This window comes from Cherax quadricarinatus, chromosome 2 (assembly GCF_038502225.1).
Source record: "Cherax quadricarinatus isolate ZL_2023a chromosome 2, ASM3850222v1, whole genome shotgun sequence".
NCBI lineage: Eukaryota > Metazoa > Arthropoda > Malacostraca > Decapoda > Parastacidae > Cherax > Cherax quadricarinatus.
Window position 1 is genome coordinate 13,073,978 of NC_091293.1, and position 27,821 is coordinate 13,101,798.

General features: G+C 41.1%; 1 protein-coding gene across 1 annotated transcript; it reads right to left on the reverse strand.

Moving 5' to 3' along the window:
* LOC138853042 (uncharacterized) lies at nucleotides 1–27,821 on the reverse strand. The gene is made up of 15 exons (XM_070087410.1): nucleotides 27,669–27,821; nucleotides 27,286–27,428; nucleotides 26,759–26,924; nucleotides 24,696–24,772; nucleotides 24,300–24,441; nucleotides 23,725–23,820; nucleotides 19,155–19,243; nucleotides 12,756–12,849; nucleotides 12,366–12,424; nucleotides 11,707–11,825; nucleotides 6,927–7,098; nucleotides 6,515–6,682; nucleotides 3,109–3,248; nucleotides 2,414–2,519; nucleotides 1–615 (listed from the first exon to the last, which is right to left on the reverse strand). The coding sequence occupies exons 1-15, from the start codon at nucleotides 27,730–27,732 to the stop codon at nucleotides 508–510; spliced, it is 1,743 nt and encodes a 580-aa protein (XP_069943511.1). The 5' UTR covers nucleotides 27,733–27,821; the 3' UTR covers nucleotides 1–507.

Below are 27,821 nucleotides of genomic sequence, written 5' to 3' on the forward strand. Positions count from 1 at the left end.
ATATATATTTTTTCTGATGCATTTATTGTCACAACAGTGGTGTTGGATCTTATAGTTATCGGTAAACATGTAAGATATAGAAAATAATAATTCTTAGAACGTACGAAGGTAAGAAAGAAGGAACACTGCAGCAGGCCTACTGGCCCATGCGAGGCAGGTCTTGGGATGAAATACTTCACTGAAGATCTGTCGAAGCCAAATTTTGAAGATCACCAGAGACCATCACCACAAAAGCAACGCGGAAGATTACTTAAGTTATATAATAGATGAAAAAGATAACGTGAGAAGTTTACAGTGATAAGCTGGAACAGAATCCAAAATTGGTGGAAGATAGTCATTAAGAGAAATATCTATTGATAAATTCTTTCAACAGATCTTGCTGAATGGTAGAGAAACACTAGATGTCCACAAGACTCGAAAACTTATACATTGGTTCTCAGGATAACTAAACAATAGTCATTGGCAAAAGAGGTTCTCTCTGCCGATCATTTCCTTTTTCAGGTGATCTTAGTTGATCTCGACCAGAGCTGCTAGAGCCCCAACAAAAGCTGCGTTGTAGTCGCAGGCGACTTCGTTGTGGATGTAGTCGATGCGGTCGTCTGTGTATGTGTCATCCTGGAACAAAAAAAAAAAGAAGGTTAAGGATGGGAGTCATTATAACTGCATGAGAAAAAAATAAATGTAGGTACAGTACAGAGAGAGAGAGAGAGAGAGAGAGAGAGAGAGAGAGAGAGAGAGAGAGAGAGAGAGAGAGAGAGAGAGAGAGAGAGAGCAGAGCAGAAATCAGCAACTACAGACCAGTGTCACTCTTGTCAATCACTGGTAAGATCCTTGAGACAATAATCTCAAGACAAATGACTACAACTCACTACTTTGTGATCGTCAATATGGCTTCAGGAAAGGTTACTCTGCTGCTGATCTGTTGTTAAACCTCTCCACTAAGTGGCACCAGTCACTGGATGAATCCAAAGTCAGCTGTGTGGTAGCACTGGACATTGCTGGCGCTTTCGACCGGGTGTGGCACCAGGGCCTCTTAGCAAAACTTCAAGCACTGGGAATTGCAGGCTCTACGCTATGTCTCCTCAGTGATTACCTTCATGGTAGATCTCTAAGTGTAGTTCTCAATGGAATGGAATCAGCAAGACATCCTATTGGGCCAAGTGTTCCACAAGGAAGCGTGCTGGGTCCATTGTTATGGAATGTCTACTTCAACGACCTTCTTCATCTCATCCCAGAATCACATGCATATGCAGACGACTGTACACTGACATTCACTTATCCAAGAGAAGAAATGCCAGCTGCTCTAAGCTACATCAATCACCAGCTGAGAGCTGTATCAGCTTGGGGAAATAGATGGCAAGTAACATTTGCACCTGAGAAAACGCAAATGATGATCGTCTCTAGGCACCACGATGGTAATGCTGGGGCAGTAGTAAGGATGAATGGGAGGGTGTTGGCACCTGGAGAAGAAGTTGATATCCTTGGGGTGAAATTTGACTCCAAACTAACCATGAAGAACCATGTTGTAAATCTTGCAAACAAGGCAGCCAGGAAGCTTACAGCACTTTGCCGTATCTCACATCTGCTTGACAGTAGGGGTTGCAAGATCCTGTACGAGGCACAAGTACACTCACACCTTGAGTATGCTCCACTTTCTTGGTTTGCCTGCTCCCCCCCCCCTCTCATCTGCGACTGCTTGACAGAGTAGAGAACAGAGCAAGACGTCTCATCTCTCGCCTGGACCCATCCTGGATAGATCTGTCATTTCAGCAGAGCCTTCAACATAGGAGGGATGTGGGTGGCCTTACTGTTATGTACAAGGCCAATATTGTCAAAATACCACACTTGGATCCACTTCGAGGACAGCGTGAAACAAGCTTTTATGCCACAAGACGGGCAGAAAGCAGCAACTTCACTCTGGCTGTACTCTTCTCCAGAACATCACTCCATTTGAGATCATACATACCCAGGATGACTCGAGTATGGAACACATTTGTACAGCATAATGATGTCAACGAGATAAAGTCAGTTGATCAAATGAAAATGCTGGCCCACAGATGGCTCCAACTTCATCCTGTTCCCTACTTGTATGTCTCATAACAATAAAAATGCTTTCAAATGAGCTGATGTAGGTAACAGCTCTTAGCTTGCCAATAAAGTTAGGAATCCTTAACCTGTAAATAGCTTGTCAATAAAGTTAGGGATCCTTAACCTTGTCAAACCCTGTGTAAAAAAAAAAAAAAAAAAAAAAAAAAAAAAAAAAGAGAGAGAGAGAGAGAGAGAGAGAGAGAGAGAGAGAGAGAGAGAGAGAGAGAGAGGCACTTGTGCATTTGGTCAGTAGCAACTATATACGTCTGTTTATTCTCCATGAAATGTTGGTGTGATGCAGTATAAGAGCAGAGAGAAGCCTGACCTCGCTAGGACCACCGACGAGGGCACCGTAGAGGGTCTGGGGGTTAGGTCCTTCCTGTTTCTCAGCCCACCCGTCGTGACAGCTACCCGGCATTGACGGACACGAACTGAGAAGTAAGCAAAGGGAGACACTGTTAATACACCGAAACATTCTTAAGGCAGATGCGGTCAAGATTATGTGTATGCGAGCATGCGATTATTAATGTGTATTAACAGGTGCAAAACTGTGCATCTGAAGAGATAAATTAAAAATACTGTATTAGTTAACGGTTCACAAAGTTCCATTTTGCATTCCTTAAGAGCCCTTGAAAAAAGCTCATCGGGACCCGGCGATTTATTTTGTTTCAGTCGGTCTATTTGTTTCATAACCATTTCACTAGTGACTGTGATGTTACATAATTTATCTTCTTCAGGTCCACTATAAAAATTAATTATTGGGATAATTACTGTGCAGCTTTAAAAAGAGATTGGACAGATATATGGGTGGGAGGGGCTGGGTTTGATTTGTGTCATTGGGTACGGGAGTAAATTCTTGGGTAGCTTTGGGTAGAGATCATTTTGATAAGGACCTGCCTTGTATGGGCCAGTAGGCCTTCTGCAGTGTTCCTCCATTCTTATGTTCTTATGTTCTGTTGTCCCAACTTCAATATTTAGTTTACCAAATTAAATGTATTGGATATCTGCACGAGTATTTACCTGGAGCGATGGTGGGGCCTCTTGGGAGGGTTTACACCATAGCCGACGACGAAGGAGCGGCCAGTGTCTCCCAGAATGTAATTAATCTGTCCTTGACCCCAGCTGCGGTTCTCCTCGACGTCGAGACCTTGTTTGGCATTCTAAAGTGATGATGTTAACATTAGAAGTGTCCCCACCTCTGATGATGCTTATAATTTAAAGCTTCGAAGCTAAAGCTAGACAGACATTTACGTTCGTTAGCCGATGCAAACAAAATGCAGAAATCCATGAGCAGGGCAGGATTAAGATATGGGCTTCAGGGGCTGTAGCCCAGGGTCCTCCGCCAGCTGGAGCGCCTCCAGAAATAAAGTGGAAATTGTTCACAGTCACTGCTGTAAGTTTGTAATTATAGTATGTTATTATATCACGTATATGATGAACATTAAAATGGTATAAAATACCGACAGGTTGTTAGGTAAGACACATATGCAACAGTTAGGTATCTTTATTTCGAAACGTTTCGCCTACACAGTAGGCTTCTTCAGTCGAGTACAGAAAAGTTGATAGAAGCAGAAGATACTTGAAGACGATGTAATCAGTCCATCACCCTTGAAGTTTTGAGGTGGTCAGTCCCTCAGTCTGGAGAAGAGTATCTTGGCACAGAAGGGTATCTTGGTACAGACCTGAAATCAACTTTGTCAACTTCTACTAGTGAGAATGGCTGGAATTGAGAGGGACCTGACCTTCCAACGACAACATTCTTACCTCTACTAGTGGCCTACATCTCACCTCCTGGCGGTATGGAAATAAATGGTATAAAATACCGACACAATGGCAATATAAACACAAATGCAGTATAATGTGATCCTTTATTGACTACGTTTCGCCCACACAGTGGGCTTTTTCAAGTCACAAACAGAACTACCTGGGGTGGAAGGAACGCGAGTATTTATAGTCCGGCTGAGGTCAGGTGAAGAATGCTGCATCTGATGATGTACCGAGTGGGGTTATAGAGTCTAAAAACTTGGGTAGCTTGGAAAGGAGACTGGACAAGTTTTTGAGCAGACCTTCTACAGTGTTCTTATGTGGGATAGCGATGAAGAAGTTTCTTGGCAAGTGGTTCAGCTATGTTATAGAAGCCACTATTCTGGTTGAAGTTGTCGGATATAGAAATAAGTGATGATTCCAGGATTCTTCGGTATTGAGTGTTGTCTTCTGTGGCGATAAGTCTTGAGTTTCTGTAGTTTATCAAGTGGTTGTGTGAATTACGGTGTTGTACGCAGGCATTCCTGGCGGTATATAGGCTCCATCCTGTCACTTCAACTCCATATTGTTTCAGACTATGGAACAATACTCTTCTCCAGACTGAGAGACTGACCACCTCAAAACTTTAAGGGTGATGGACTGATTACATCGTCTTCAAGTATCTTCTGCTTCTATCAACTTTTCTGTACTCGACTGAAGAAGCCTACTGTGTAGGCGAAACGTTTCATAATAAAGATACCTAACTGTTGCATATGTGTCTTACCTAACAATCTGTCGGTATTTTATACCATTTTAATGTTCATTCTGTCAGACACTGCAACACAAGGGTATCTTGGTACAGACCATCAACTTCGACAACCTCTACTAGTGAGAACGGCTGGGTTTGAGAGGGACCTGCCCTCCCATAGCAACCTACGTCTCACCTCCTGGCACTATATAAAGCTCCATCCTGTCACTTCAACTTCATATTGTTTCAGACAACGGAACAATGCTCTTCTCCAGACTGAGGGACTGACCACCTCAAAACTTTAAGGGTGATGGACTGATTACATCGTCTTCAAGTATCTTCTGCTTCTATCAACCTTTCTGTACTCGACTGAAGAAGCCTACTGTGTAGGCGAAACGTTTCGAAATAAAGATACCTAACTGTTGCATGTGTCTTACCTAACAACCTGTCGGTATTTTATACCATTTTAATGTTCACTCTGTCAGACACTGCAACACAAGGGTATCTTGGTACAGACCTGAAATCAACTTTGTCAATTTCTACTAGTGAGAATGGCTGGATTTGAGAGGGACCTGACCTTCCAACGACAACATTCTTACTTCTACTAGTGGCCTACATCTCACCTCCTGGCGGTATATAGGCTCCATCCTGTCACTTCAACTCCATATTGTTTCAGACTATGGAACAATACTCTTCTCCAGACTGAGGGACTGACCACCTCAAAACTTCAAGGGTGATGGACTGATTACATCGTCTTTAAGTATCTTCTGCTTCTATCAACTTTTCTGTACTCGACTGAAGAAGCCTACTGTGTAGGCGAAACGTTTCGAAATAAAGATACCTAACTGTTGCATGTTGTGTACGAATGGTATATAATACCGACAAGATGAGAGTAAGACACATGTGCAACATCTGGGTATCTTTATTGTAGACGTTTCGCCATCCAGTGGCTTTATCAATACAAATTCCAGGACATAACTTGAAGACAGTAGAACTATGTACAGAAGATGAGGTAATCAGTCCCTCAACCAGGAGTAGGTGCTGTTCGCACCTACTCCTAGGTTGAGGGACTGATTACCTCATCTTCTGTACATAGTTCTACTGTCTTCAAGTTATGTCCTGGAATTTGTATTGATAAAGCCACTGGATGGCGAAACGTCTACAATAAAGATACCCAGATGTTGCACATGTGTCTTACTCTCACCCCTAACTGTTGCATATGTGTTTTACCATTGTCTCTGATGATACCAATGTCACACGAGCTGATACTGAGCAGCCTGAGCTTATTCACCAGAAGAAAGATGACCTGGGATCTGAGTATCAAGATGACATTGATTTGTGGACAAACCCAAATGTAACGCAGGACGTTCGTGACTTTTGGTGTAAACAAGGTCCCGTGAAATGCCAACACCACGGTGGTGACTTTTCTGTATCCGAGAAACAATACTCTGATCAGAAAAGAAAATTTTTTCGTTCGTTGATATTGCGAAATCATATAACAGCCGAAAATATTAAAAGAGAATGTATTCTCTCTCAACAGGAAATGTATATTGTTTTGCTTGAGTTTTTTTTTTGATAGTATTCATGGATCAAAATCCCAGTTTTCCGTTGGTGAATTTTCAGACTGGAACCATGCCTCAACACGGATTACAAAACATGAGAATAGTTCTGGACATCGGTGGTTAGCCTTGTAAAAAATAAATTTAATATTTCTTTAACGTTTTTCCTTTTGAAAATATCAATGGGGTTCTCACAGCACCTGTAGCCAAGGGGCCTATAAAATTTTAATCCGGCTCTGAACATGAGTACAGTAAAAGAGTGTTATTGTTACCAAGACTATGGGGAATACAAGAATCAGATATTACCAGAACATAAAGAAAATAAGAGTCTGATATTGTTACCAAGAATATGAGGAATACAAGAATCGAATACTACCCAGAACATGAGGAAGGCCACGTTGGCTGCGTGACGATTGGGTCCCCAGGTGTCGAGGTAAACAAGACCAGCTGGGGTGTAGGGCGCCTCGTGTTTCACCCAGTCGAAGAAACCTTGGATACCTGTTGCATATTCTGTGAACTCTGGGTCCAGCAGTGTCCCCAAGCTCTGTCAGGGAAGAACACTTTGTAAATCTTTTTGTTTTTTCTTTACTACATTTGTTTACATGTGGTTAAAATTAGCCTGAAAAGATTTGAAAGTATACTGGATCATGAGTTGATTGATTGATTATAGTAAAAGCTGTGCATCCCATTTTTAAAAAGATTCATATAAGTCTTATAGGGACTTTAACTTAGACTTGGAGAAAGGATCACAGTGAGTGTGCTACCAGTGGCAGAGGCACTGTACTTACGAAGGCACCGGCCCTCTTGTCGTCCCAGGAGAACTGCACCAAACGGTTGTTAGGGGAGGTGGGGATCTCAGCGTAGTGGCCGCGAGCCCTGTCCAGGTAGGTGGCGTCATCTGTGGCTCGGTAGAGCCAGAGAGCTGCCCACAACAGCTCGTCGTAGTACCCACTGAACGACCTGCACACAATACGACCAGTTGGGATGAGGAAGTGGAAATTAACTGCATGTAGCTATACAGTAGCTCCTGGCCTTGCTACACGTGTGCAACTCCCGGTTCTTCTACTCGCATCCAGCTCTTGGCCCTGTTATACATGTGCAACTCCTAGCCTTAATACATTTCCAGCTCCCGGTCTAGGTACTCATCTCCAATTCTTGGCTCTACTACTCATCTCCAAATTCTGTGCCTTGAAGTTGCTCTTTATAGAGCCGAGAAACATCTGTTTTTGTTACTTAAGTTTCTGAACTTGCTACTAAAAGCTGAACTCCAGTATCTAGGAAAACTGTACATTTAGAACTCACACAGCCCTACAACTCACTCCTACTTGAAAAAAAAAGAAAAAAAAACTGAACAGGTTACCCTAAAACCCAAGGCCATGGGTTCAATCCCTACCCGTTCCGTGGATTGTTTGCAATCGTGTTATTACGATTTCATGAGTCACTTCCACTTACTCCCACACCCCTACACCTCCTTTCCATACCCATAAAACTCACTCCCACATCCCCTACAACTCAATCCCACATCTCTGTAACCCACTCCCACACCCATTCCAACTACTCCGTTATGGAAAACTGGAGGAGATAATAACTAGAACAGAGTATACTACTGACTCCGGCCATACAATAGAGCGGAAAAATAATGTAAGGGACCTGGGAGTAGTAATGTCTGAGGATCTCACTTTCAAGGGTCACAACAGTGCCACGATCGCACGTGCAAAGAAAATGATAGGATGGATAATGAGAACTTTCAAAACGAGAGATGCCAAGCCCATGATGATCCTTTTCAAATCACTTGTTCTCTCTAGGCTGGAATACTGCTGTACATTAACATCTCCATTCAAAGCAGGTGAAATCGCAGATCTGGAGAGTGTACAGAGATCCTTTACTGCACGTATAAGTTCTGTCAAGCACCTTAACTACTGGGAACGCTTGGAAGCACTTGACTTGTACTCGTTGGAACGCAGGAGGGAGAGATATATCATAATCTACACTTGGAAAATCTTGGAAGGAATGGTCCCAAATCTGCACACAGAAATCACTCCCTACGAAAGTAAAAGACTGGGCAGGCGACGCAAAATGCCGCCAATAAAAAGTAGGGGCGCCATTGGTACACTAAGAGAAAACACCATAAGTGTCCGGGGCCCAAAACTGTTCAACAGCCTCCCATCAAGCATTAGGGGAATTGCCAATAAACCCCTGGCTGCCTTCAAGAGAGAGCTGGACAGATACCTAAAGTCAGTGCCGGATCAGCCGGGCTGTGGCTCGTACGTCGGACTGCGTGCGGCCAGCAGTAACAGCCTAGTTGATCAGGCCCTGATCCATCGGGAGGCCTGGTCATGGACCGGGCCGCGGGGGCGTTGATCCCCGGAATAACCTCCAGGTAACCTCCAGGTAACCACTTTACCGCCCTCCAACAGTCTTTTCATTACGCATACAATCCAGTCCTGAGAATTTAGTACCTGCATTGAACTTTGCGTAAATAACAGGGCCAAATTAGCACATGCAGAATGGTGTTAGAGGTGAGGAGGATGTGATCTTAGGAAAGAAGAGACGAGATAATAATCTTGAATGGAAAACAAGAAGAGGGAATATGATCAGGACATACAAAATACTCCTGACAATAAATAACGTAGATATTCATGGGTTGTTAAGGAAGGATAAAGTAAACACAAGAGGACAAGGTTGGGTGGTACAAACACAAGAGGAAAAGGTTGGGTGGTACAAACACAAGAGGACAAGGTTGGGTGGTACAAACACAACAGGACAAGGTTGGGTGGTACAAACACAAGAGGACAAGGTTGGGTGGTACAAACACTAGAGGACAAGGTTGGGTGGTACAAACACAAGAGGACAAGGTTGGGTGGTACAAACACAGGAGGACAAGGTTGGGTGGTACAAACACAGGAGGACAAAGTTGGGTAGCACAAACACAGGAGGACAAAGTTGGGTGGTACAAACACAGGAGGACAAGGTTGGGTGGTACAAACACAAGAGGACAAAGTTGGGTAGTACAAACACAGGAGGACAAAGTTGGGTAGTACAAACACAAGAGGACAAGGTTGGGTAGTACAAACACAAGAGGACAAAGTTGGGTAGTATAAACACAGGAGGACAAAGTTGGGTAGTACAAACACAGGAGGACAAAGTTGGGTAGTACAAACACAGGAGGACAAAGTTGGGTAGTACAAACACAGGAGGACAAAGTTGGGTAGTACAAACACAGGAGGACAAAGTTGGGTAGTACAAACACAGGAGGACAAAGTTGGGTAGTACAAACACAGGAGGACAAAGTTGGGTAGTACAAACACAAGAGGGCAAGGTTGGGTAGTACAAACACAAGAGGGCAAGGTTGGGTAGTACAAACACAAGAGGGCAAGGTTGGGTAGTACAAACACAGGAGGACAAAGTTGGGTAGTACAAACACAGGAGGACAAAGTTGGGTAGTACAAACACAAGAGGGCAAGGTTGGGTAGTACAAACACAGGAGGACAAAGTTGGGTAGTACAAACACAAGAGGGCAAGGTTGGGTAGTACAAACACAAGAGGACAAAGTTGGGTAGTACAAACACAAGAGGACAAAGTTGGGTAGTACAAACACAAGAGGACAAAGTTGGGTAGTACAAACACAAGAGGACAAGGTTGGGTAGTACAAACACAGGAGGACAAGGTTGGGTAGTACAAACACAGGAGGACAAGGTTGGGTGGTACAAACACAGGAGGACAAGGTTGGGTAGTACAAACACAGGAGGACAAAGTTGGGTAGTACAAACACAGGAGGACAAAGTTGGGTAGTACAAACACAGGAGGACAAAGTTGGGTAGTACAAACACAGGAGGACAAAGTTGGGTAGTACAAACACAGGAGGACAAAGTTGGGTAGCACAAACACAGGAGGACAAAGTTGTGTAGTACAAACACAGGAGGACAAAGTTGGGTAGTACAAACACAAGAGGGCAAGGTTGGGTAGTACAAACACAAGAGGGCAAGGTTGGGTAGTACAAACACAAGAGGACAAGGTTGGGTAGTACAAACACAGGAGGACAAAGTTGGGTAGTACAAACACAGGAGGACAAAGTTGGGTAGTACAAACACAAGAGGGCAAGGTTGGGTAGTAAAAACACAGGAGGACAAAGTTGGGTAGTATAAACACAAGAGGGCAAGGTTGGGTAGTACAAACACAAGAGGACAAAGTTGGGTAGTACAAACACAAGAGGACAAAGTTGGGTAGTCCAAACACAAGAGGACAAAGTTGGGTAGTACAAACACAAGAGGACAAGGTTGGGTAGTACAAACACAGGAGGACAAGGTTGGGTAGTACAAACACAGGAGGACAAGGTTGGGTAGTACAAACACAGGAGGACAAGGTTGGGTGGTACAAACACAGGAGGACAAGGTTGGGTAGTACAAACACAGGAGGACAAGGTTGGGTAGTACAAACACAGGAGGACAAGGTTGGGTAGTACAAACACAGGAGGACAAAGTTGGGTAGTACAAACACAAGAGGACAAGGTTGGGTAGTACAAACACAGGAGGACAAGGTTGGGTAGTACAAACACAAGAGGACAAGGTTGGGAAGTACAAACACAGGAGGACAAAGTTGGGTAGTACAAACACAGGAGGACAAGGTTGGGTAGTACAAACACAAGAGGACAAGGTTGGGTAGTACAAACACAAGAGGACAAGGTTGGGTAGTACAAACACAAGAGGACAAGGTTGGGTAGTACAAACACAGGAGGACAAGGTTGGGTAGTACAAACACAGGAGGACAAAGTTGGGTAGTACAAACACAAGAGGACAAAGTTGGGTAGTACAAACACAAGAGGACAAGGTTGGGTAGTACAAACACAGGAGGACAAGGTTGGGTAGTACAAACACAAGAGGACAAAGTTGGGTAGTACAAACACAAGAGGACAAGGTTGGGTAGTACAAACACAAGAGGACAAGGTTGGGTAGTACAAACACAAGAGGACAAGGTTGGGTAGTACAAACACAGGAGGACAAGGTTGGGTAGTACAAACACAGGAGGACAAGGTTGGGTAGTACAAACACAGGAGGACAAGGTTGGGTAGTACAAACACTCTTTACATTAAGAGACGTAAAAATATGGAATAAAATGAACACTGACTATGGACAAAGGCTTCATACAAATTATTATTGTTTTTACTACTATTTTAATTATTAATTATTATTATTATTATTTTCAGAATTATTTTTATCATCATTAATATTAATATGATTATATTTAAGGGCAGCGCTAAGCCCGTAGTGGTCATACAGCGCCTGAGAAATCGGGTTTGGTCCAAGTAAGGAGAGAGCAAGTTCAATTCCATGATCAAGAGCCCCTGAGCAGCATCAAGGAACCTCCCTTGAGGAGCAGGGAAACGAAATTATTTAAGTAAACTGGTCGACAGAGGAAGAACCAAGAACTGTAGCTCATTTTCTGCAAACTCGTAGGTAATTGCACAAACATGTGTATCCTAATGACCTCTGACACTTCACTAGCAGTGCATGACCTGTCCTGATCCCAGCAGCAGCTCATGACCCGAGCAGCAGAGAGCCGGATACTCACTGGTAGTAAGCTGCTGCGTCAGGGATGGAGATATGGTAATTTTGCCTCTTGGCATCAGCGAATTCGTACAGCTCACTGGCGACCCCCAGTATCTTAGATGAGTAGGCTGGGTCCGCCTCCTGGATGAGAGACAGTGGTTAGGTAGGGGTGGTGATGGTTTGTGGTAAAGTTGATAATAATAGTGGTGGTGAGATATATTGTCATTATTTTAATTTTTTGCGGCTTAATAACAAAAAATAAATATAGAAACAACAGAGACAGCTAGACTTCGCGAGGGAGAGAGAAAACATATTATATGTAGGGATGGAAGAAGCCAGATACCAACCGTTTACGTGTTTGAGGAATAACCAATAGTGTAAATCTTTTTATACTGAGAGTCCTGGCCATATTAATGACTACAATCATGGGTGGGATTAGCTATTTGAGAAGCGAGCTAGACTGGTTCTTGGAGCAGAACTTTTCGTAGTTCTACCTCTTTTTATTAAGTTTAGATGTTGCTCTTGGAGCAGATTATAATCAAACTAAGCGCTAGACCGAAGGGTCATACAGCCTTCTTGGAGAAGAAACTAGTGTGCCCTACAGAAACTAGTTTCTCATTCACAGTTGCTATCATAATAGCCCTTGACAGCTTTAAGAGAAGTGTGATGAATACTTCGCACCTTAAAGACGATGGAGGCGATAGCGAGGGCGGCTGCTGTCTCACCGGCCAGCTCGGAACCTGCCGGAGACCACAGGAAAACATGCTTGATGAAGTACAATATTCTGCGCAGGTGAAGACAAAGCATCATACTGTTTTCTATAGCTCAATTTTCCATTGAGCTGTAGAAAACAGTATGATGGTAAGTGAGGACAAATTTTAAATTCCACTTTCTCTATTATGGAAATCTTGAAAACTTCAGGAAAAAAATAGCTAGAACAGAGTATAGCTTAATTTATGGGAGATTATTGTCTGCCTGTTTCTTAGTAGTGCGTATGCATGCTAGCAAAGTCACACAGTTGAGGAATGAAATACAAGCTGAAGGAGGACGTGAGGCGAGGTTTAACCTTACCTGGAGCAGCTTCGTCGATCTTCATTGAAGGTCGCTCCATTGTCATGTTCTCAGGGCGGCCCCAGTAGCTGTGGTCAAGGTCACCTCTCCCAACCTGAGAAAACATCACGAATCAAAGACTTCAGTAGTTACAAACACCCCTCTTATTGTTGCTAGTTACAAGCACTCCACTTATTATTCTTAATTACGTGCACTCCACTTATTACTGCGAGTTACAAGCGCCACATATTATGGCTAGTTACAGGCACGTCACTTACTGATGCTAGTTACAAGAGCCACTTATTATTGCTAGTTACATGCACTCCACTTATTACTGCTAGTTACATACACTCCACTTATTATTGCTAGTTACAAACACTCCACTTACTTTTGCTAGTTACAAACACTTCACTTACTGTTGCTAGTTACAAGCGTCACTTACTATTGCTTGTTACAAGCGCCACTTATTATTGCTAGTTACGTACACTCCACTTATTACTGCTAATTACAAGCGCCACATATTATTGCTAGTTACAAGCACGTCACTTACTGTTGCTAGTTACAAGCTCAATTTATTATTGCTAGTCACGAGCGTCACTTATTATTGATAGTTACAAGCGCCATTTATTGTTGCTAGTCACGAGCGTCACTTGTTATTGCTAGTTACAAGCACTCCACTTATTAATGCTAGTTAGAAACACTTCACTTACTATTGGTAGTTACAAACACGCCACTTATTGTTGCTAGTTACAAGAGTCACTTATTATTGCTAGTTACAAGCACGTCACTTATTTTAGCTAGTTTCAAGCGCCACTTATTACTGCTGATTACAAACACGCCACTTATTGTTGCTAGTTACAAGCGCCACTTACTATTGATAGTTACAAACACGCCACTTATTATTGCTAGTTACAATCGCCACATATTATTACTAGTTACAAGCATGTCACTTATTGTTGCTAGTTACAAGCGCCACTTATTATTGCTAGTTACAAGCACTCCACTTATTATTGCTAGTTACAAGCACTCCACTTACTGTTGCTAGTTACAAACACCCCACTTATTGTTGCTAGTTACAAGCGCCACTTATTATTGCTTGTTAAAAACACGCCACTTTTTGTTGCGCCAATTATTATTGCTAGTTACAAGCACGTTACTTATTATTACTAGTTACAATAACGGCACTTATTATTGCTAGTTACAAGCACTCCACTTATTATTGCTAGTTACAATCGCTACTTATTATTGCTAGTTGCAAGCACTCTACTTATTATTGCTAGCTACAAGCACTCCACTTATTATTTCTAGCTGCAAACACGCCACTTACTCTTGCTAGTTACAAGAGTCACTCATTATTGCTAGTTACAAGCATATCACTTATTGTTCCTAGGAACAAGTGCCACTTATTATTGCTAGTTACAAGCACTCTACTTATTATTTCTAGTTACAAACTCGATACTTATTGTTACTGGTGGGAAGCACGCCATTATTGCTTGTTACAAGTACTCAACTTATTATTGCCAGGTACAAGCACTCCACATATTCTTACTAGTTATAATCGCTACTTATTATTGCTAACTGCAAGCACTCCACTTATTATTTCTAATTACACACACGCCACTTATTGTTGCTAGTTACAAGCGCCACTTATTATTGCTAGTTACAATCATTCAGCTTATTATTGCTAGTTATAAGCATACCACTTATTATTACTAGTTACAAGCACGCCACTTATTATTACTAGTTACAAGTACTCCACTCATTATTGGTAGTTACAAACACTCACTTATCATTGCTGGTTACAAACGCGCCACTTATTATTGATAATTACAAGCACGCCACTTATTATTGCTAGTTACAAGTACTTCACTCATTATTGCTAGTTACAAACACTCACTCATTATTGCTGGTTACAAACGTGCCACTTACTATTGCTAGTTACAAGCACTCAACTTATTATTGATAATTACAAGCACGCCACATATTATTGCTAGTTACAAGCACTCAACTTATAATTTCTAGTTACAAACACGCCACTTCTTATTGCTAGATACAAGCAAGTCACTTATTATTGCTAATTACAAACACGCCACTTCTTATTGCTAGATACAAGCAAGTCACTTATTATTGCTAGTTACAAGCACTCAAGTTATTATTGCTAGTTACAAGCACGCCACTTATTATTGCTAGTTACAAGCACGCCATTTATTATTGCTGGTTACAAACACGCCACTTATTTTTGCTAGTTACAAGCACTCCACTTATTATTGCTAGTTACAAACACGCGACTTATTATTGCTAGTTACAAACACGCCACTTATTATTGAAAGTTACAAACACACCACTTATTATTGATAGTTACAAGCAATCCACTTATTATTGCTAGTTACAAGCACTCCACTGATTATTGCTAGTTACAAGCACTCCACTTTTTATTGGTAGTCACAAGCACGCCACTTATTATTGGTAGTTACAAGTACTATACTTATTATTGCTAGTGACAAACACGCCACTTATTATTGCTAGTTACAAACATGCCACTTATTATTGCTAGTTACAAGCACTCCACTTATTATTGCTAACTACAAACAAGCTCCATATTATTACTAGTTACAGTCAACTTATTATTTCTAGTTACAAACACGTCATTTTTTATTTCTAGTTACAAACACTCAACTTATTATTGGTAATTACAAACACGCCTCATATTATTGCTAGTTACAAACACTCACTTATTATTGCTGGTTACAAACGCGCCACTTATTATTGCTAGTTACAAGCACTCAACTTATTATTTCTAGTTACAAACAAGCCACTTCTTATTGCTAGTTACAAGCAAGTCACTTATTATTGCTAGTTACAAGCACTCAAGTTATTATTGATAATTACAAGCACTCCACATATTATTGCTAGTTACAAGCACACCACTTATTATTGCTAGTTACAAGCACTCCACTTATTATTGCTAGTTACAAACACGCCACTTATTATTGCTAGTTACAAACACGCCGCTTATTATTGCTAGTTACAAGCACTCCACTTATTAATGCTAGTTACAAACACGCCACTTATTATTGCTAGTTACAAACACGCCACTTATTATTGATAGTTACAAACACGCCACTTATTATTGCTAGTTACAAACACGCCACTTATTATTGATAGTTACAAGCAATCCACTTATTATTGCTAATTACAAGCACTCCACTGATTATTGCTAGTTACAAGCACTCCGCTTTTTATTGGTAGTTACAAGCACGCCACTTATTATTGGTAGTTACAAGTGCTCCACTTATTATTGCTAGTTACAAGTACTCCTCTTATTGTTGCTAGTTACAAACACGCCACTTATTATTGCTAGTTACAAATACGCCACTTATTATTGCTAGTTACAAGCACTCCACTTATTATTTTTAACTACAAACAAGCTCCATATTATTACTAGTTACAAACAGTCAACTTATTTTTTCTAGTTACAAACACGTCATTTTTTATTGCTAGTTACAAGCACTCAACTTATTATTATTAGTTACAAGCACGCCACTTATTATTGCTAGTTTCAAACACACCACTTATTATTGGTGGTTACAAGCACTCCACTTATTACTGCTAGTTACAAGCACGCCACTTATTTTTGGTAGTTTCTAATACGCCACTTATTATTGCTAGTTACAAACACGCCACTTATTATTGCTAGTTACAAACACACCACTTATTATTGGTAGTTACAAGCACTCCACTTATTACTGCTAGTTACAAGCACACTACTTATTAATGCTAGTTACTAATACGCCACTTATTATTGCTAGTTACAAACACGCCACTTATTATTGCTAGTTACAAACACTCCACTGATTATTGCTAGTTACAAGCACTCCACTTTTTATTGGTAGTTACAAGCACGCCACTTATTATTGGTAGTTACAAGTACTCCACTTATTATTGCTAGTTAAAAGTACTCCTCTTATTGTTGCTAGTTACAAACACGCCACTTATTATTGCTAGTTACAGGCACTCCGCTTATTATTGCTAGTTACAAGTATTCCACCTATTGTTGCTAGTTATAAACACGTCATTATTATTGCTAGTTACAAGCACGCCACTTATTATTGCTAGTTACCAGCGCTCCGATATTATGGCTAGTTACAAGCACTCCACTTATTGTTGCTCGTTATAAACACGCCACTTATTATTGCTTGTTGCAACCTTTCCACTTATTGTTGCTAGTTACAAGCACGCCGCTTATTGTTGCTAGTTACAAGCACGCCGCTTATTGTTGCTAGTTACAAGCACGCCACTTATTATTGGCAGTTACAAGCACTTCACTTATTACTGTTAGTTACAAGCACGCCACTTATTATTGGTAGTTACTAATGCGCCACTTATTATTGCTAGTTACAAACACGCCACTTATTATTGCTAGTTACAAACACGCCACTTATTATTGCTAGTTACAAACACATCACTTATTATTGGTAGTTACAAGCACTCCACTTATTACTGCTAGTTACAAACACGCAGCTTATTGTTGCTAGTTACAAGCACGCCGCTTATTGTTGCTAGTTACAAGCACGCCGCTTAATGTTGCTAGTTACAAGCACGCCGCTTATTGTTGCTAATTACAAGCACGCCGCTTATTGTTACTAGTTACAAGCACGCCACTTATTATTGGTAGTTACAAGCACTCCACTTATTACTGCTAGTTACAAACACGCCACTCATTATTGGTAGTTACAAGCACTTCACTTATTACTGCTAGTTACAAGCACGCCAATTATTGGTAGTTATTAATACGCCACTTATTATTGCTAGTTACAAGCACGCCACTTATTATTGCTAGTTACAAACACGCCACTTATTATTGCTAGTTACAAACACACCACTTATTATTGGTAGTTACAAGCGCCCCACTTATTACTGCTAGTTACAAGCACGCTGCTTATTGTTGCTAGTTACAAGCACGCTGCTTATTGTTGCTAGTTACAAGCACGCCGCTTATTGTTGCTAGTTACGAGCGCGCCGCTTATTGTTGCTAGTTACAAGCACGTCGCTTATTGTTGCTAGTTACAAGCACGCCGCTCATTGTTGCTAGTTACAAGCACGCCGCTTATTGTTGCTAGTTACAAGTACTTATTATTGTTCTAAGTGCTGCTTCTGCTTTTTTCTGTTTTCGTATTTCAAATGCTGATTTTTTTGTACTTGCTTATTTTTTAAAAATATGTTTTAATAGGAAGTTTGTCACTTTATGCTCAGCTTTAGTTGTTTTATCAACTTTTAGTCAGCAATTGTTTTGTTAATTCACAGTTAATGGATAACAGAACCACTGTGATAATTATCAATGATTCTGTAATAACAAATTAAAAATGATTTTACAAAATACTCCATTTTTTCAAAGTTCTCACATTATTGCTTTCCAGCAACACTACCGGTAATTCCTAACAATTCACCCCAAATCAAAGCCAAAAATCAGTTCTTGACCAGAAATCTAAAAAAAAAACATGAATTTGTGCCGATTTACGGAAAAAATGTGTAAGCACAAATTCATGCATGACATTGCGAAATCATTCATACAAGGGATATAAAACCGGACTGATGTCAAGTGAGTAACAACTTACACATATGAGAAACAGGTGAGACACAGGAGAGACACAGGTGAGACACAGGTGAGACACAGGTGAGACACAGGAGAGGCAAAAGAGAGACACAGGTGAGACACAGGTGAGACACAGGCGAGACACGGGTGAGACACAGGTAAGACACAGGTGAGACACAGGTGAGACACAAGTGAGAGACGTGTGTGTATTTCAACCTTGGTTAGAAGGTTGGTTAATGGGGTTTAAATGCTATCGTCTACACGAGAGTCCTTATGGCTCCATGTAACCTGTTCACCACCAGTCAGAATTCGTTCATCCTTAAAAATAGGGATTAAAATAAACTCTTAGTGTATATACATGGAGAGGCATAAACATTTCGGTTATTATATCCCATGATAGCTGTCAAATGCGTTCTCCAACATACATACGCGAGGAAATGCACGCTAGAAATGGAGAGGTTCGCCCCGCGCTACCAGACGTAAGTCAAACATCTTTATTAACTTCATTATTCCTGAGGAAAGTATACGTAAGTATAAGTTAACATACATCAGCCTATGCTAATCTAACTTAACTCTAACCAGATCGAGAATAACTAATATTAACTTTTCTGTGGCATTTAGAACGTGCAGAAATGTTGGTAAGATAATTCGTGTGAAAGTAGCCGCTGTAACATGAGATCAGGTAGCAGTAAGAGATTTGAAGAGGGTCTTTGACTGAGACAGAAATACACAGATCTTTCTTACTGGTTTTTCGTCTTTGTGCCCAAGTGGTTTTTCAAGTTGCAGTCCCACAAAAAAAAAATGATCAACAAGTGAAGGTGATGTACCTGTCCGTAGAACTCCCAGTGGGCAGTGTAAGCCTTCAGGAAGTAGTCCGTGGCCCACTTGACAGCTGCTCGTCCGTACTCCACCTGACCTGTGAGCAAGAAACCACTTTTATGTACTCTGGATATAGTACTGTAGGTTCTATATTCTATAGTACATATATGCAGTTATGAAGACGCACACATTATCTAGTTTATGTACTCAGTGGTCAGTCGTCACGTGAGGTCACAGACCCTGAGCTGCTTTGGGGATTAGTGTGGACGGTTACAAAGCATGGCTTGCTCCTGCAGTGTTTTAAAAATTGAGGTTGGAGAGTTGAAGGAGGAGGTCTTGCTTCTCCAGGAGGAGATTAGGAGGCTGAAGGTCCACCTCAATGGGTCTGGGAGAGAGTGTGAGGTGGCTGGAGTTGTGGGGAATGAGGCTTCTAGCAGTGAGGTGCAGTCTGTCTCTCGCTGTGAGGAGGCTGTAGCTGGGGAGGTAGCAACGGCTACCAGCAGTGAGGTGCAGTCCAGCACCTGCTACAAGTGGCGAGTGGTTCACAGTAATGGAAGGCGCATCAGAGTAAGGAAAGTTAAGAGTGAAGATCTGAAGGTAGGAAATCGCTTCTCTGTTCTTCAGGATGAATGTACTTCAGTGGCCAGTGAAGGTAAGGGTACTACTGCCCCTGCTAATGGAGGCAAGCGCATTCTTGTGGTTGGTGACTCTCAGGTAAGATATATTGACCGTGCTTTTTGTAATAGGAATAAGAAGATGAGAGATAGAGTGTGCTTCCCTGGAGCTGGTGTTGGGGACATTGTCAACAGGCTGGATAATATCACGTCAGGTAATGGGAACAAGCCCATTATCTGTCTCAGTGCTGGTGGAAATGATATTGGGAAGGGTAGGAGAGAAGAGCTGCTAGATAAGTACAGGTCAGCTATAGATTTCATTAAGTCTAAGGGAGGGATCCCAATCATATGTAGCATCTTGCCTAGAAGGGGAGTAGGAAATGAATGGATGTCTAGGGCAATTGGTGTAAATTGCTGGCTAGACAGATACTGCAAGGAACTTGCAATCCCATTCATTGACAACTGGAACAACTTTTATGGCAAACATGATATGTATGCAAGGGATGGGGTACATCTCTCTGGGGCTGGGGTGGTAGCACTTGCAGACTCGATTGAGAAGGCCATTGGTGAAATGCCTATGATTTTAAACTGAAGGAAGATAGAGGTATGGGTGTGTGTGGGAAACAAGCAGGTTGCAACACTAGGGTTGGAAACAGTAAATATATAAAAGGCATTCAGCATGAAGTTATAAATAAAGACAATAGATCAGGTCAGCAAACAAAGGGGGACAGCAGAGGGCAGCAAGGGACTAGCTCCCTTAAGGTTTACTATACTAATAGCAGGAGTGTAAGAAATAAGATAGATGAGCTAAGATTAATTGCAAGTGCAGGAAACATAGATATTATTGCTATAACAGAGACCTGGCTTAATCTGAAAGATAGAGAGATGCCCTCTGAATGTCACATACAAGGCTATAAATTATTCCACACTGACAGGGTCAACAGGAAAGGTGGTGGAGTAGCGATGTATGTCAGAGACAATTTAAATTGTTGTGTTAGACAAGATATTAAATTAGAAGCGTCAGCCACTGAATCTGTTTGGTTACAGCTTCTCGAGGGCCGAGAAAAACTAATTTTGGGTGTGATTTACAGGGCCCCAAATCTTGATAGGGAGTGCAGTAAACTTCTATGGGACGAAATTCGTAAGGCATCTACATACGAAAATGTTGTGCTAATGGGAGATTTCAACTATAGACAGATTGACTGGAGCAATTTGACAGGAAATTTAGAGTCAGGTGACTTTCTTGATACGATCCAGGATTGTTTTTTAAAACAGTTTGTGACAGAGCCAACTAGGGGAAATAACCTCCTTGACTTGGTTCTTGCCAGTAGGGAAACACTAATTAATAATCTTGAGGTTAATGATGAGCTTGGGGAAAGTGATCACAAATCACTCAGTTTTAATATATCATGGAATTCCCCTAATAATGGCAATCAAGTCTCCGTCCCTAACTTTCGCTTGGCTGATTTCATAGGACTGAAAAATTACTTAGGTGGGCTGAACTGGAATGACCTGACTAAGGGTCAGGTAGGTGGTGATGGTTGCCGATATGATGCTTTCCAGGGCATAGTTCTAGCTGCTCAGTCAAATTATGTTCCAAATAGGGAAATCAGATCAAACAAAAATGATCCTAAATGGATGAACAATAGATTAAAATATCTGATTGGTCAAAAGAGAGGCATATATAGGCAAATCAAAAGAGGAGAGGGGCAATTGAGAAATCGATATATTCAGTTAAAGAGAGAAATAAAAAAGGGAATTAGAAAAGCAAAAAGAGATTATGAGGTTAAAGTTGCAAGAGAATCGAAGACTAACCCAAAAGGATTCTTTCAGGTATACAGAAGTAAGATCAGGGACAAGATAGGCCCACTCAAAAGTTCCTCGGGTCAGCTCACTGACAGTGATAAGGAAATGTGTAGAATTTTTAACACATACTTCCTCTCAGTTTTTACACAGGAGGATACCAGCGATATTCCAGTAATGATAAATTATGTAGAACAGGACGATAATAAACTGTGCACTATTAGGGTCACAAGTGACATGGTCCTTAGGCAAATAGATAAATTAAAACCTAACAAATCCCCAGGCCCTGATGAACTGTATGCAAGGGTTCTAAAGGAATGTAAAGAGGAGCTTAGCACACCTTTGGCTAATCTTTTCAACATATCACTACAAACTGGCATGGTGCCAGATAAGTGGAAAATGGCAAATGTGATACCTATTTTCAAAACAGGTGACAGGTCCATAGCTTCGAACTATAGACCAATAAGCCTAACCTCCATAGTGGGAAAATTTATGGAATCAATAATTGCCGAGGCAGTTCGTAGCCACCTTGAAAAGCATAAATTAATCAACGAATCTCAGCATGGTTTTACAAAGGGGCGTTCCTGCCTTACGAATTTATTAACTTTTTTCACTAAGGTATTTGAGGAGGTAGATCATGGTAATGAATATGATATTGTGTATATGGACTTCAGTAAGGCTTTTGACAGGGTCCCACATCAGAGACTATTGAGGAAAATTAAAGCACATGGAATAGGAGGAGAAATTTTTTCCTGGATAGAGGCATGGTTGACAAATAGGCAGCAGAGAGTTTGCATAAATGGGGAGAAATCAGAGTGGGGAAGCGTCACGAGCGGTGTTCCACAGGGGTCAGTGTTGGGCCCCCTGCTGTTCACAATCTACATAAACGACATAGATGAGGGCATAAAGAGCGACATCGGCAAGTTTGCCGATGACACCAAAATAGGCCGTCGAATTCATTCTGACGAGGACATTCGAGCACTCCAGGAAGATTTGAATAGACTGATGCAGTGGTCGGAGAAGTGGCAGATGCAGTTTAATATAGACAAATGCAAAGTTCTAAATGTTGGACAGGACAATAACCATGCCACATATAAACTAAATAATGTGGATCTTAATATTACGGATTGCGAAAAAGATTTAGGAGTTCTGGTTAGCAGTAATCTGAAACCAAGACAACAGTGCATAAGTGTTCGTAATAAAGCTAATAGAATCCTTTTCTTCATATCAAGAAGCATAAATAATAGGAGTCCTCAGGTTGTTCTTCAACTCTATACATCCTTGGTTAGGCCTCATTTAGATTATGCTGCACAGTTTTGGTCACCGTATTACAGAATGGATATAAATTCTCTGGAAAATGTACAAAGGAGGATGACAAAGTTGATCCCATGTATCAGAAACCTTCCCTATGAGGATAGACTAAGGGCCCTGAAACTGCACTCTCTAGAAAGACGTAGAATTAGGGGGGATATGATTGAGGTGTATAAATGGAAGACAGGAATAAATAAAGGGGATGTAAATAGTGTGCTGAAAATATCTAGCCTAGACAGGACTCGCAGCAATGGTTTTAAGTTGGAAAAATTCAGATTCAGGAAGGATATAGGAAAGTACTGGTTTGGTAATAGAGTTGTGGATGAGTGGAACAAACTCCCAAGTACCGTTATAGAGGCCAGAACGTTGTGTAGCTTTAAAAATAGGTTGGATAAATACATGAGTAGATGTGGGTGGGTGTGAGTTAGACCTGATAGCTTGTGCTACCAGGTCGGTTGCCGTGTTCCTCCCTTAAGTCAATGTGACCTGACCTGACTAGGTTGGGTGCATTGGCTTAAGCCGGTAGGAGACTTGGACCTGCCTCGCATGGGCCAGTAGGCCTTCTGCAGTGTTCCTTCGTTCTTATGTTCTTATGTTCTTCTTCTTATGTAATATCATCATCTTCCCTCGGAATCTTTGTGTGGAATAAATTAAAACAGGTTCAAGTTTAAATCCACACACAAAGATTTATTTCTGGCTGACAACAACAATATAAAAAAAAAACATGTTTATCTGCATTTAACCTTCGTTTAATCTCCTGAACCTGACTTTTCTCGAATCGATTTATACCTGATTTTTTCATTTGTAACAAAGATTTAAATAAAGAATATTAATTTGAATAGATAGATACCTGCAGCCTCGTATCCATCAGCGAAATCGATGAGCCCCCAGCCGATCAGTGAGGCAGAGTAGGCCATTGGAAAGCCGAACTTAACATGATCTCCAGCTGTGGAAGACAAGAGGTTGGAGTCCGTTATACTTATAAGTCAAAGTGCAGCATACTAGTTTCGACTGCAGACTTAAGTCGCATACGTATTCATAACATATTAATGAAGCCAATAGCATCTTACATAATTTTTTTCTAATGATTTCTCCAGGATCATTACTTAGATTAGGTTTCGCTGTTTAGAATATACTTAGTTGATAAATCTTTCGGGGAGTAAGTGAAGTCATTGGAACACCAAGCAAAATGTTAATAATCCCACTTGTGAAGGTAAATACATATTGTGTTGGTGTCTTCATGCAAATGCCATATACTTTTTTATACTTAACAGCTCGTATATGTATGTTGAAACGACAACTTACAATGATTAAGTAAAATATCTTAATCATCGGAGGACGGGGTAGAGCTATTGGTTACGAGTGGACACCGGATTTATTGACTTTTATTGGCGTCTGTCTAATATTTTCTCTGTCTTTCCTTACCGTCATAGTATCCACCAGTAAGGTCGTGACCCACGTCAGAGCCGTCGTCGAGAGCAGAGTCGTACCTCCAGGTGATTCTCTGATCAGCAGGCAGGTGGCCAGACCTCTCAGCCTCGTAGAAGAGGATTCCCATACACAGCACCTGTAGCAGAAGTGAGGCTCAGAGGTGTACACTGGGAGGGAAGTAAGAGATCCAGTGAGAAAAGCGAGGGGCCAGGTGAAGGAAGGGAGGAAATGCATGTGAAATGGGTGACGTGAATGAGAAACACTGTTCAAGACTTTATGTCGTTAATTTTTTTTAAGTACATCTTAGATTTTTTTGAAGAGTTCCTATTATGTATTTCACATGATATTTTTTAACAGCTTTCTCTCTCTCTCTCTCTGACAATAACTTACCTGAGCATAGTCGTAAGGCTTCATGCCGGTGGGGTCACACGGGTCCTGCAGGGGAGGCACAGTGGTCCAGCCTCCCTCTGTGGATGAGGAAACCAGGTCACCAAAGGGATAACATACCTTGGTAAACATTTAATAGCTCACTCAATGGAATCTGATACACACCTTCATAACTTAATTTTTGGTGCTACTGCTCTACGGAAGAGCTGCGGGTGTGGGACAGACTAGCTTCCCGGCGCATGGGACAAGGAAGGAAGGGTGGAGAAGGGTGGAAATAATAATAATAATGATAATAATAATAATAATAATAATAATAATAATAATAATAATAATAATAATAATAATAATAATAATAACAACAACAATAATAACAACAACAATAATAATGATAATATTAATAATAATAATAATAATAATAATAATAATAATAATAATAATAATAATAATAATAATAATAACAATAATAATAATAATAATAATAATAATAATAATAATAATAATAATAATAATAATAATAATAATAATAATAATAATAATAATAATAATAATAATAATAATAATATCTTTATTTACTACAAGTACATGTACAAGGTATACAGGCTTAGCTGACATCAGTGCCGTACTACTATATAGAAAGCCGCTTGCTATGAAGAGCATTTCGGGCAAATTACGTCAGTTTTGTCCCAGGATGCGACCCACACCAGTCGACTATCACCCTGGTACCCATTTTACTGATGGGGAGCATAGACAACCGGCGTAAAGATACAAGCCCTATATTTCTACCCTCGATGGGAATCGAACCCAGGCACTCGCCGTGTGACGCGAGAGTTTTAGCCATCAGGCCACTGGGTACTGTAAAAGGACACTTGTATACAATTCAGAACATTTATTGAAGGAAACGTTTCGCCATGAGTGACTTCATCATTTGGACTGATGAGACCACTCATGGCGAGACTTTTTTCTTAAATGTCCTGTAATGTACACAGGTGTCCTTTTATACAGGCTGCCGGTATCACCAAGCCATTTACAGCCATGATGAAGTCAGCAGCACGGCTCAGGAAGAAGCATAAATGAATGTGATAGCCTGATGGATCTACATTGCGCTTGAGAAGGAAGATTATCCAGCGCTCTCTTCCATGCAAAATCTTTCAACGAAACATCATACGATATAAATATCTATTAATAGGCGGCCAGACTTAAATCGTTCTTACGTACATTAAAATAACAAATACGTGCAATCGAAAAATAGTTGAAAATTTCTTTTATAACTGAAAAACCATCAATTCATTCAAGATAAGAATGGTTCCCTAAAATGCAGCTGGGGTCTCAACACCATCACAAATCTTAAGTCTAAACTGAAAAGGTTGGAGCCTCAGGTATGCTTTGAAGGGACAATTGTGGCAGGCCGTTTGAAAGAAATCACTGCCTTAAATCTCCACTCTCTGGAGAGACGTAGAATGAGGGGAGATATCATTGAAGTGTATAAGTGGATGACGGGCATAAACAAAGGTGATAGTAATAAAGTACTGAGGGTGTCGAACTAGGTAAGAACCAGAAATAATGGATTTAAATTGGATAAATTTAGATTTAGAAAGGACATAGGTAAGTATTGGTTTTCTAATAGAGTTGTAGATGCGTGGAACAGTCTTCCCAGTGGGGTGATAGAGGCTAGGACCTTGGGTAGCTTTAAGAAGAAATTGGACAAATATATGAGTGGGAGGGGCTGGGTTTGATTGGTGTCAGTGGGTACGGGAGTTATTTCTTGGGTTGCTTTAGGTAGAGGTCGTTTTGATAAGGACCTGCCTTGCATGGGCCAGTAGGCCTTCTGCAGTGTTCTTCCATTCTTATGTACTTATGTTCTTATGTTCTTATGATAACCCACGCATCACGTAGTACAAGTCCAAGGAAAGTAATATTCTAAACTGTGAAAAGTGATCTTCCCTGAGGCAGAGAAGGAATGGTCACTCAACGATAAGGTGAGCCATCTTTGGGAGGGAGGGGGGGATAGTGGGCACCAGAAATAGGCCTTCTTAAGAACCAAAAATGAGGTATAAGGTGCTACTCACCACAAATTGGTACTCCATTTATAGTAGCGGCAGTGACCACCGCCTGGGCTTCAGGGAAGTGAGCCTGGAACTTACACTCAACGATGAGGCCGGCCGTGCCTGAGAGACTGTCGTCCCTGAGGATGAAGTGATGGTCGTCCACCTTCTCCGCCGTTCCCTGGTAGAACTGTGAACGACCAGTTAGAGTATAAGTCTAAGAACCGGACGCAGGCAATGATTGTCTCAATTCGCTAGAAGAATAATACCAAATTTACTTTAACTCTTGAAATAAGAATTTTAGTAAAATCTCAGTTTATACATCTCTGTGAATATAAATCCCTCAACAACTGTCACTTTTTAAGTTTGTTCATGTGCGAAGTGTTCAGCGATACACGGGATTCACTATAAATACCTGGTTTAGTAGAAGCTTTGAAAAAATGTTTTTGGCTGTAAAAAAAATTATCATATATTTTACTACAGTGTAAGAAGAGTGGATTATATGACAATTCATTATAAAGGTACTATAGCGAGGCTGCCTCCAAACTTACGTCAATAGAATCCACAGGTCTGTTGAAATACAAGTCTACAACGAGACCTGAGAAGTCTGCAGGAGCTGGGGCACTGAAGGTGGCTGCGTAATTGTAGGTCCACTCGTCCGTGATTTCGACGAACTCGCATCTCTCTGCCCATCCTGCAAGAAGGAAAGGAAGAAACATGAACAATAGAAAATTTCTATATCTCTCTCATTATCAGATGTCTCTTCAAGCGACGATAGAGTACATGAGACGTGACAAGACTGTTTCATCTCAATCACTCTGGTTAAATCATCGCTTCTTTAATGTTAGCGCTTTTAAAAGTATTTTGCGAAGTGTATCTCAGAGCACAAAAATGTAAATTAAATTACGACTGTAAGTCTTCATGAACTAGTAACCTGTGTGGAGGAGGGCGAGGGTTACCACCCCCAGCAGGAGGGACTTCGTGAGGACTCCGGTCATGGCTGCAGCAGGACACACTGTGGCGAGGGAGACCGCACACCCACCACTGATATACACAACTCACCTGCCCACCACTGATATGCACCGCC

Excerpts from the sequence above, each read along its gene's own strand:
- LOC138853042 (XM_070087410.1), bottom strand. The coding sequence starts at position 27,732 with ATGACCGGAGTCCTCACGAAGTCCCTCCTGCTGGGGGTGGTAACCCTC. Across the intron at positions 26,925-27,285 it reads GACCTGTGGATTCTATTGAC|TTCTACCAGGGAACGGCGGA; the intron begins GTAAGTTTGGAG and ends GGTCGTTCACAG. Across the intron at positions 19,244-23,724 it reads TGATGGATACGAGGCTGCAG|GTCAGGTGGAGTACGGACGA; the intron begins GTATCTATCTAT and ends TCTTGCTCACAG.